The 12035-nt window shown below is 42.8% G+C and overlaps 1 protein-coding gene across 1 annotated transcript in view; it reads right to left on the minus strand.

Moving 5' to 3' along the window:
• Positions 1 to 1564: 1564 nt before the first annotated feature.
• The window catches only part of BNC2 (basonuclin zinc finger protein 2), a 355957-nt gene continuing 345486 nt past the window's right edge, over positions 1565 to 12035 (minus strand). The window contains exon 6 of the mRNA XM_064501854.1: positions 1565 to 1953. Coding sequence (XP_064357924.1) covers positions 1938 to 1953 — 16 coding nt within the window. The 3' untranslated portion in view covers positions 1565 to 1937. The remainder of the gene's footprint in view (positions 1954 to 12035) is intronic.

Here is a 12035-nt window from a genome sequence, read left to right on the forward strand (position 1 = left end):
CTCCTTCTATGTTTGTGGTATGTGTATTATATTTTAGTCTTAGTGATTCTTTCATATCTAGCCTTATTAAAAACAGACTCAGCAAAGTTAATTAGGAGTAATTTGCATTCAAGTTATTCATTATTTACTTATCTTTGAACTGCAAACTGTAGGAATGCCATTTGTTCATTAAAATTCCCAATCTTTGCCCACTTTCCTTTGATAGCATAGTGGTTGAAGAAAGTTGTGCTTAGCTGCTGACTAACCAATCTCCGCGCTCTGCAGAGATGGCTGCAGGCCATTATTTCAGCATTAGAAAGTAGTTAATATTGAATGCCATGAAGTTAAATTTGTGTTCATTTACTTATTATGTTGGAAATCAGTCGTTCATTCTGAACAAATTTCCCAGCACTACTCTCAGCCAAGCCCTGCAGACTCAAAAACATGCGGTAACAATACTGAGAAGGTGAGGAGGTCTAAAAAAGGGGGGGGGGGGGGGAGAGGATTTCAATAGATCTTTGAAAAAGACATGGCTGCAGCCCTCTGCCATGGATAAGGCTTGTTTCATTTTCACAGTCACCACTCTCGTTAGTTCCTTTTAATAGCACATGGAAAAAAATGTCTGCTGTTTATTGTTAACCACTAATCCCTGAACAATTACACATCTGTTAAATCCTCAGAAGGTCTTGCTGTGTGCTGTTTACGGGTACTGTAAGTTGGAAAGAGAAGCAATGGCAACTGTCTTGCTGACAGGGAGGATGCACCCGTTTGCTTGTCAGTCACTCAGACGGGACTGTCGCTCAGGTATCTCCTGGTTGCCCCGGCGGTGCCCACCTTCTTCCCTCTGCAGCGGGGGGGACGATACCTCCACGGCATGAGCCAGAGCAGGACCCAATAAGCGAGGCACGTAGCCACTGGCTAGACAAGTAACCTCAACAGGGAGCCACAAGGCTGGCCAGCTCCTGGTGCGCTGTGTGGACTGGGGCAAATCAGGCAGAACACGTTTAGACAGTTAGTGCCTACTCAGGGAATACTGTTTTTCAATGCCCCGGTTTGATCTTCCTGTTCCAAGGCAACCTAAAAGTGATGCCATCTTCTAATGCTCCTCTCCCTCCCCCTTCCCTCCATGTCTTGAACTAATGAGCAAATAAGGAAAGAAAATTAAAGAATAAAAAATGTAAGCAGTGATAGGGTGAGATCAATAAACTGTGGATTGCTAGCACTGAGTGAGCCTGAGTAATCTTCTGCATATTGCATGTTGAGTTAACTTGCAAGAGAAATATGTTCCCTCTTATTGTCCTGTGTCTCATTGTGGAAAAGGAAGCGGGGACTGCAAATTAAAATACCCTTGATTTAGCTTCCGAAGGGAGTGCCCAGGAGCTCTTCCTCTATTGCCACATGCTAGAAATTGAACCATGTGCACCATTACAATATAATGAGAATATTTTATTATCATTTTCAGCCTGTGACTTCTTTTGTCCTGCCCTCCTAACAAAAAGTCTGCTTAAAAATGCTCTTGTGGGTAGCTTCAGCAGAAGATGCTACTCTACCTCAGCAGAGCATTCTGCTGTTTCAGACTCACTGCTACAGGGCACGAGGTGAAAGACTCGGTCATAGTAACCCACGTGATACTACACAGCATGGTGGCATAATGGTGCTGAAGATTTCCCAAGCTGAAATATGCTGCATTGAGGATTATTAGCTAGGTACATAAGGGACTAAGAAGAGCTCAGATAGAAGTGGACAACTAATGACAGTGAACTGTTTATAAATATATATTTGTATCATACGAGCTTTGCACAAATAATGAGAAATCTGAGTCACGAGTCCAAGGAATCTACTGCTCTTAAGGACAGTTCCTTTCCTTGTATCATCCATCAAAGATTCTGCTTGGGGTGACACTGGTGGGCAGCAATTTCCCCAGGCCATGGAAGAAGGGAGGAGTGACGGAGGTCTCTTCAGTCCCAGGGAAATCTATAAGGAAAGTCAGAGCAAGAATGAAAGAAAGCTTGCAAGGTTATTCACAGTATACAGGCACAGCCAATTAGTGTGGAGTATGAGTACCATGGTGACAATGGAGCCAAATTTGGGAGGCATTGGGCCCAAAAGTGAAAGAAAATGAGAAATTTTAAGCAACAAAAGAAAAACCTCATCTCACAGGAACAGAATATCTAGCATTCATACAAAGTTGCAGTTGTCATTTCAGTGAACACTAGCCAACTTTTACAGAGTTAGAGATGCCATCCTCCTCTCCTAAAATCTGGGTATGACAAAGCAGAAAGTGAGGAATACCACAGAGTTTAAAGTAAACATCTAGATGGGAACCCGTGTTTACACTGCCCTTGCTAGAACCTGCCAAACGCTAAACAAGTAAGTCTTATTCTTCCATCTACAGCTGATGGAAATGTATACTGTATATATACTGCCCAATACTCAGCTGTGAAATAGGCTGCAGCATTTTTTCCTGCTGAAGGCATAGCTCCTTTCTGAAAGGAAAAGAAAAACTAAATGCCAAAAGAACACAAGTTATTTCAAGCTCTGTATGTAAGAATGTTTTCTAAGCAAATGCTGTCTACTTACTGCTCACCTCTATGCTCTCCCACCTCAGAAATGATCAGTTTGCCACAAAGGGGAAGTGCAAAGGCCTGTTAAAGAAATTAAAGGTCCTGCGTACTGGATTTACTTATGTTTGCATAAGAATGGGCTATATTTTAATCTCTTGAGCTTCCAAAGGGAAAACTCTGGAGGGTCAAAAGAGAACAATGTCATTACTTCAGAGGTTCACAGAAATTAGGCTTCAGTGCTACCTAGGATAAATTAATAGGCAATATGCTTCTTTCAGAGAGTTTGAATATCATAAGGTGAAATTCCGGTGCCAGTGCATTTTCACTGTCTTCGGTAGGGTCGAGATTTAGCTCATGTTAGCTGTAAGCCCAAGAGGGCATAACTACTGAATGGTATGATCTAGGCCAGTGTTGGCTCTGGGAAGAACAGGTCTCATTGCTTCCAAAGTTATCTTTCTGGATGCTACAAAGTTGACTTTCCCGAGGTCATCTCCATCTGCTAACATGTGTATGGCAACTGCCCTTTTTCTCTTGTCCTGGAACAGTTAAATGGAAACACAACGAAAAATACTGAATATAGTAGCATTTAAGGGAGGCATTTTTTTCAAGCTTTTAAAACAATTTTAAAATATCTTGGGCAATCGTAATTTTCAAAATTAAGGCCATGGTAATACACAGAAATGAAAGGCCATGTGAGAGTGTAAGAAAGAGCCAAATTCTGATCTCTAAGTACAGAACCAACCCCATGCTAGGAACCAAGTTTTCTCCAGATTTACAGCAGCACAATGTGGCCCATAGTGTAACAATTTGCTTCATTGCAGTTTAACACCAGATCACTTTGCCTTGACATCTCCTTTTGGCTGCAATTGCACATGCGTCCACCTTCCTAAGTGCATTCGCATTCTCTGCAATAACCTTTCATTCATGCCACAGCGCTGTGTACTCTCTCATGGATAAGCTGTGCTAAATTAAAATTAAACATCACCAAGCTTTGTGCTCAGACTCCCTCTACGAACGCTCTGCTGTGGGTATGCAGGGGGTTAATATCACAACTGTTCCACAGGAGGTTAGTGGGATTCAGTTTCAGCTAACATTTATTTTGCCAGCTCTTGCTCACTTTCATCTCTGCTTATGAACACTATTAGCTTGTTTGTAATAATATATATAGATCACTGCAGCTGCGCTCTGCAAAATTCATCCGTTTTTTGAGCTTTGCAAAAAAATTCTGCAAGTCTTTCATCCCCATATTGAGCCTTGTGAATTCACCCTCCTCCAGTTCACTCTTGCTGGCTTAGTTGCTCATGCAAATTGTAAGAAGGCTTGGTTTGCAAACTTTTCACTGAAAATGGACTACCATGTTTCTAGTGTAACCCCATACCCAGTGCAGTTTTGTCCTTTCACTCAAGACTAATTGTCAGCCATCGTTTTTTTGTTGTTTTGTTTTTTTGTAAGAAAGGACTAAGTTACTTCAGCTCCTTTGCTTTTTGCCTGTTCCTATTATTAATTTCCTGCTACAGGCATTACCTTTGGGAAACACATGACACGTCCAGCAATTCAGCATATTATGCCTGAACCCTTCTGTCCCTTGTTCAGTGGACTGCCAATAATAATATTAATGTCTAGCACTTATATAGCACTTTTCATCTTTCACAAACATACAGCCTCCTGTCCTGGAATCAGCAGTGCTAATTATTGATGGACACTAGAAGGAATATTAGTATTTATTAATAATATTAGTAATAATATTAGTAATATTTGATGTCATCTTGCAAGAATGCACTAAACAGCAGCCTCTTCCATAGACTTGATGCTAAGCCCAGTAATATTTGTACTTTAAAATCCAGCCAGCCTAAAGAAGGATGGGGTCATTTTAAATGGGTCATTTTAAACAACCTATACAGTATAGATAACTTGAAGAGCAGCTAGAAAACTGTGAAGGGGCAGGACTAGATTTGAATTTACTCTAAAAATTCCTGCAGAAAATCCTCATGTTACATGTTTTCTACAACCTGGTCCTGTGGCTTTATCCTAGAAAGTCATATGAAACAAACTCTTGGCTGTAAGTTCTTAATGTTTACCTATCTTGCTATTACTATTGTACAGCTTACAATAGAACTATTATTCCAGAGGCTGAATGGCACGATACAATAATCAACTTCCTCGCTAGTTTCCCAGTCTTCCTCCTCTTCAGGAATCAGAAGCTGTTGAATGATCAGGTCATAGTTCTGCTCTGCTCTTCTCATTTTGAGACAGAAAAGGGCGCACTAACTTTCACAGCTTCTACCCTTGGCTTTCAAGAAGCAGAGTGTAAAAGAAAGAATAGAAAAGGAAACAAAAAGGAAATGCAATAGAGATTTAAGTAGTTTAGACCTTGTGCTCAGCAGTCCACGAGATCAAACCCACTTCTGTACGTGCGGCAGCAGGTATCAGCGCTCCCGCATTGTTCGAGCAAGTTCCAGCGTTTAGCGAGCTGGGACACCGCATCCTGCGGCACTTCGGCAGAGGCCGCTGCTCCGGGCTGCGACTGGTGTTTGCCTTCCAGAGGAAGCGTCGCACTGCTTTGACAGAGGCAGACGGCACCTGCCCTCCTGGCTTAAAATAGGCAGTAAGGGGAAGGAGAGAGTAACCTCTCCCAGGCCTCTGCCGCTATCGCTCTCCCTTTATATTTCATTTAGAGCAAAACGTGAACAAAGAAAGAGTGTTGGACATGCACACAGTAATGAAAATCCATGGCTCGACCGTGCATTCATAATTATTTTATAAATAAATGGCTTCTGGAGAGCCACATCTGTCTCTTCCCACAGAGTGTATGTCTTTCATTAATGTATTACAGGCCGAATGAAGCCAGCCTGAGTGCTTTGCTTGCATCTTCCTCTTCCTCTCCATCATTGTCCATGGATAGGTTTTTGTGGTTCAGAGAGAGCTGCAAGCCCCACACGTCTCTGCAGGACTGATGGCTCGTCAATAACATTAGCCAGCATTATGGGCCGCATCGGTGTAGAACAGAATCAATATGGCCAAGTAAAAAGTCTAATCAGTTGACATGACCATCTCCAGCAGGGCTCACGTTACAAGAAATGAGTTTTTTTAAGGAATCAGCATCAGCGCTGCTTATTCACCCCACACCAAGAAACCTTGACGAAGATTTATTGCTTCTTGTGCTGTTGGTAGTGCAGGGTGAGCTGGTAAAAGTGAAATAATCTTTCAGGTTAAGAGAATAATAAAGATGGGGCTCTGCAAATGCTGCCCACATTCTCCTGAGGAGGTGAAAAGACCTGCTGCAGGGCACTCTGCAAAGTGCCAGAGAGGCAGCCTGAATCAGGCAATACCAATGGTGGAGGGACCTGAAAACAGGAATTTGTGCCCCTTGCCTGACTAGGTTGCCTTCTGTCTTGTCACCCTCCTTTTTTACTTAAGGGACAGATTCAGCTCTCACTTCTACTTGTGTAAATTGAAGTCACTTGGCTGAAAATAGGATTGTTCCAGATTTCTATCAGCGTAAGCGAAAGCAGACTCTGGCAGTCATGCCTATGGCAATGTACACATCTTAAAACAAGTTTCTCACTGATGCATAGCTTTATCTACATGGTAATTATGGAGCTGTTTTACAACCGTCTCCCTTTCTCTTTCTCCTCACCCCTCTGCATGCAGATTCACCCACAACACAAGAGCAAGGGGGGTGCAGCTATCAGATATTTCACTTTTATGAACTCTGCTGATCATCTGTTCTCATTTGTCCAGTCATCTGAGGGAAACCCTGTTCAATCATGTGAGGGTAAAGCATTAGTGAAATCGTTAGTGCAGCATGGGCAGGCTAATAGGCCCATGCCTCAGCCATTTTTTTTGCAGGCAGCACACTGCCTACATCAGAGTTACTTCAGCAGTGTTATTTCCTAAACAGGTAAAAGACAATAATTGCATCCAGGGGGCAAGCAGCTTGTTTGTGAATGGGAAAATGGAGATGTTAACTACTCCCATCCCACTTTGTTAGAATGAAATAGCTGGGAAATTCTCATTAAAAAATAAATATATCTTGAAGCAGCTTAAGTAGCTATTCAAATTAACAACAGAATCAGGAGGAAATTAAAGGCACCCATCCCATGAGGACTTACTGATCACAGACCAGTCTGTGGTACATATACACAGAAGAGTAACAGATGCTGTGATTTCCTCTTAGGCAATGGCGACTATTCACTCTCAACACTGAATTACAATGGTAAGCAACGGGCAATCACCCTGCCAAATTTCATCTTAATTTTTCCCTCTTAAGCACACAGAGACACATGCACTCTCTATAGATTCCATCATGGATGAGGAATTTTACTGTTTTTAATATTACAGTAGTAACTATGGGCTTCAGTCAAAGCGGAGGCCTACAGCAGTGTGCACAGGCAAGCCAAGTTCCTTCTTCCCAGGAGTTACAGTCAAGGGTACATTAATAGTGGACTTGTTCCTCAGTGATAGAGTTTGCCTCCAAGTTTTCACTGATGTTGGCTGTTGAAAATAAGGCTCAACAGAAGAGCTATGTGGGAAAAAAATGTCACAGCATTTGTGAATCTCGCAGTTATCTTCTTAGTTACTGCTCAAAGAAAGGCTAGATTTCTTAACAATCCAGATTCTGAAAACAAAGTTTTTTGTGGGAATCCTTCTGCAGAATATTAATAGTGTAACATTAATTTAAATCGTTTATTAGAGTAAAAAAAAAAGCGTCGATTTCTATTAAGAGTCTACCATTTAGAGTGATTCAAGGGAATATTCTACTCTCTGAGCCCCAGCATCTTGGTATGTAACGTCCTCATTTGTGTTAATGGAAACTTTACCCCTTTGAATTCGAGAGGACTGAAAAGTTTCACCAGGCACACAGGCTCTGTATAAATAAGCAGCACACAGCAAACACATTCTCTTAAAAGGATTATCACTTTGACAGCTATTCAGTTGGGGTGGCTTTTTCTGTCCCCTGGAATTCCCAGCTTGCCCTCTTAACTACGCAGAAGGTAAATCTGTATAATACTTCACAGCCGCCTTTGCTGGGACCTGACACTGAGCCGGCTGGATGTGCTTCCCTGGTACAAAGCACCTCGTCAAGTTCCCTGCTCTGGATGCAGGGAACGCAGCTGATGAGCTGTCTTATTAAAAGTTATAAGGGAAGGATGTTCACTCCATTACTTCCAACACTACTGCATATGCAGAGAGGCGCTGCGGGGCTGGTCAGTGCTTCGGAGCTTGCTCTCACGCATGGGCTGCACGGGAACATTTAATAATGCATTGCTCCCACGGTAGTCACTATCAACATAAAATAAATAAATATATGTATATAATTATATACATATATACGTAAAAATACTGGGGGGGCTTTTGCTTAATCAACATTACCATGGCATTTCTTCATGACTGCAGACCAAACTGGAGCCTTGTTGCCCCACCAGCACCAAGTGTGCTGACAACGCTCCCAAATTTTTAAGCTGGGGCTGTGTCACCCTGCTCCAAGCCTGCTGCACTGTATCCTTTGGGTGAGCTGACGCAGGGGCGTGCAAAGGAGAATCACCAGGAGCCAAGTTTTGCCACCGCCTGTGGCAGCCTGGCTCGGGGGCACCCCAGCCGGGCCAGTGCTGCTGGGCTCGGCCGATGGCAGAGCCTCCAAGCTGTGGGACATCTTGCCAGCAAAGTGGAGCACATGCCCATTACCTTGCTGTTTGTGCAGAGGATAAGGTGTTTTTTCAAGCAAAGCTGCAAATGAATTTGTTTTTCTCTGCCACCCTACCAAAGCAAAAGACATTTTGCAAGCAGCCTGCTTTGGAAAACTGCTGGCGCTTGGGCTGCAGGAACACAATTAAAAGACGCAGTAAAAATTGACGGATCTTGGTGTGCTGGCCTGAAAATACATTACAATCCCAATTGAGCTATAAATAAAAAAACTAAATTAAATAAATCTTGTACAATTATGGATTAAAATATGTTTAACTTTAATGACTTCACATACAGGACCTGACTCTCGAAATGGTTGCTGAGACCACACGGCCTACATAGGGGTGCAATAATAAACAAGACGCCTGCTGCTGCAGCACGTAAGACGTCCACATAGGGATGTCCAGGGAAGGGGTCTGGCTCTCTGCTAGTCTTCTGGTTGCCCTCCTCCATGGGCTCTGCTGTCTGCACAAAACACCAGCCATATAGCTTCAATAACAGCAAGCAGTGCCCATAATTGGCTCTGAGTGGAAAAGAAACCCAACCCAATAACAAGCAAACCTTTGGGGGAGCATTATTAGAAACTGCTGTCACTGGGTGCTGGGGAGCTGCCACTCTTTCCATATGCGGGGATATAGTCCACAGGACCCAGCAGCACGCTGGGCCCGGGGAGCTGCGAGGTGGCAAAGCCCCAGAAGTCTGGCTCTGCTGACAAAAACGTGCTCGCCCAACACAGCTCCCCGGGGCAGCACAGCAGGACGGTGCCACTCGGGGCTGCCGGGCTGTTGGAGGGGAGCAGGAGGCAGGAGACGTGCACTCCTCCCCTTCTCTCTGCCCCCGCTTTTCACCTGCCTGGGGGAAAGTCACCAAAAGCAGCTTTTCTCCCTCAGGAGCCCCTCGGGGGCAAGCAGAGTGGGCAGCCCGCTCCTTCCAGCTGATGAACAGGGATCAGGACCTTTTTTCCACAGCTGGCAGGCTGGAATAGCCTCAACAGCTGTCGTTTCTCGCTTGGAAAGACAAGGAATGGGTGCGGATCCAGCATATGAATTGCACAGGCTTTTCTCGCTATACCCAACCAGGGGCAGCAGGAGCTCCCACAGCTTTTCAGCGCTTAGCTGGCTGCCCAAGTTGTCACCACGACCAAGCCCTTACAGTCACACTGTACCACCTGTGCCCTCCAAAGGAGACAGAAACAAAAAACCCATGGAAACTCACTTGTCTTGCCATGGTAAGCCAGAGCGTGGTTTCCCTTAGGCAAGTAACTCTGCGAGAACTAACTCAAACAAAGCCTGTTTTCCTCAGCGTGCAGGCACTATGGTTGATAGCACCAATGCAAGATGTTCCTGCAGCTTTTCCCTTCTCTGCAGGCCTTTCCCTGTGTCTGATACCTCACATCCTTTCCCTTTCCCTTAATACTCCTGCCTGCCTTCACAGCATCTGGGCATTTCCACCCTTCGGACAAATTCTGTTGAAATAAGTCAGTGGGTTCAAGTTACCGGGGAGGGGAGCGAGATGCAGAGGTTACAGACAGACAGATGTATACACATACACTCAGATAGCGTAACCCTCATTTCCTTAGGAAACCAGGCTAAAAAGAAAACAGCAGTCTACTTTTTCAGGCCTTCCTGCTCTCTGTTTCATTTACAGCTACCCCTACTTACTTTGAAAGTTTTGGAAGCTTAAAATAATCTCCATGCTGCATTTAGGAATTTACTTGTTATGCTTTTTTTGAACAGTATTTTTAAAAGGTTGACTGATTTAAAATATAGCATGTGAATATGATTTTTTTTCTCTCTTTCTACAGCTCTCTTCTGGAAGACGTTGACTGAACTTATTATATTGGGATCATGATTACTTAGTGGCCTGACTACAGCTATTTCGCGAGTCAGCTCTGATGTGTTACTTCGAATTAAGACGAAAAGTTTTACAGAAAAAGCCATTCCAAAAAGCAATCATTCAATGTGTCAAAAAATTGCTCTTTGAAAACTTGTCTTAACATGACGTATGACTGTATTTTGCAAGCTGTTTAGTTACCCATTATTTTTGTTTTATTAGACGTAGTTGACCCTTTGATCTTGCTGAATGAATACTTCTACTGATCCAGAGGCTGCGAGTCTAACCCGCATGCTTGTTGACATTGTTTTCTTTTGGTTTGGCATTTGCAATCATGCAAATTCACTACTAGATCTTATTCCTTTCTAAAGTGTTCTCACAACTGATTCCCTGCAATATTCTCTGTGACACAACAGCTTTCTCTGACTTTTGTCTATGGCTTAGGTCTTAGAGCTTGCTCTAGGGTAACACAAGGTTCACATGTATTTTGGCAATCTACTGTCTAAAAGACATGCCTACTTTAGGGTCCTAGACATTGTAGGAAAAAAAAAAAAAAAAAAAAAAAAAGCCCTAGCAAAGCTTTTTCTGGGCTGTGGCCAGCTTAAAGAAAACACAGAGCTTTGGGGATAGAATTTAATGGTTTTGTAAGGAAACTTGAAACATGGTACACCTTTTGACCTGAATTTTTTTAAGCCAAAAGGCAGTGTTGTATATACCATAATGAAGTTCTCCAATTCCAGTTTACATTTCATTTATGTAGCATTTACCACCAGGATGGGTGGACACTGACTGCTGTAATATGTCATGGGTTTGACCGTTGTTACTCTGATCTTAACTGTAAGACCAGTCCAGTTTCTCACCAGCTCCCTGGCATGTCAGACTCATGAGAGCCTTCCTTCACCAGGCTGGGCTGAATGTGCCTGGGCCAAAATGGAGCTCAGTGAGTGTAAAGTTATGTGAACAGGAGCCAAAGGCCATGGAAACAGGATGGAAAATTTTACACAGCAACTGTAATGTTTTACAACTTGTAAAATAACCCAGGAGCTAGGAAATAATTTTTTAAATTCAAAGTTCAAAGTTTGTGTTCTTTCAAGCCATAGAAGATATTCTGGATGACCTGCAATTGGTACCTCCTCGCCCCTTTCCCAAATCAGTGAGACAGGTAGCTCTCATGTTGTTATTATTCATCCCCAGGAAGAGAATGAGAATATCTCTCTGAAATGTATTCCAGTACAAGATGCCTCCTGTGAACTTCTTAAGCACTTAGGGCAGGAATTCTAGTCGAATACAATCTTTGTGCAAGCCCTTTGCTTTAGATGTTTTAACTCTAAAATCATACGTATTTTTGGTGCTGTGAAATTCTTTATTTTGAAATGAACACACACAAAAGGAGAAGGAAAAATGCAATTGTAGGGCACAGCAGAAAGATGTGAAATTATGAGAGTGCTTTGAATTTTTAATATCACTTAAATTTGTAAGATTGAAGCTCTCTAAAAACCTGTAAGTGGCATAATAATTTCAAATCACCTCATCCTGCACATGCCCAGAGCTCTGATAACCTCCACACTCAACTGCTTGTAAGCTTTTCTTCACACATTCCAATAATGTGAAGTCACTCTGTGCAATGTAGAGTGTGTGATTCATAATTATTGTATCACTTCAGATTTCTCTACGAGCCTGGCATATGGGAAAGAATTCAAACTTTGTTTCAAACCCAGAGGATCAAAATACATTGGACCGATTAAATCAAATGCTCTAACCAAGAAAACTTAGAGTGATCTTCAAACACAGAAATAAGAAAGAGGGCAGCTCCACAAAGACATCATCTTGGAAAGAAAAAAAAAGGATTGAATACACTTTTACTGGCCTAGAAAATGACAGCTAAGAAGCAGAAATTACAGTCAGATATGTTAAAAGAATAGATATTTCTTTGAGACGTGAGAAAATGAGCTGGCAGGATGAACTCCTTTACTC

The sequence above is a fragment of the Dromaius novaehollandiae genome, chromosome Z (genome assembly GCF_036370855.1).
Source record: "Dromaius novaehollandiae isolate bDroNov1 chromosome Z, bDroNov1.hap1, whole genome shotgun sequence".
Classification (NCBI taxonomy): Eukaryota; Metazoa; Chordata; class Aves; order Casuariiformes; family Dromaiidae; genus Dromaius; species Dromaius novaehollandiae.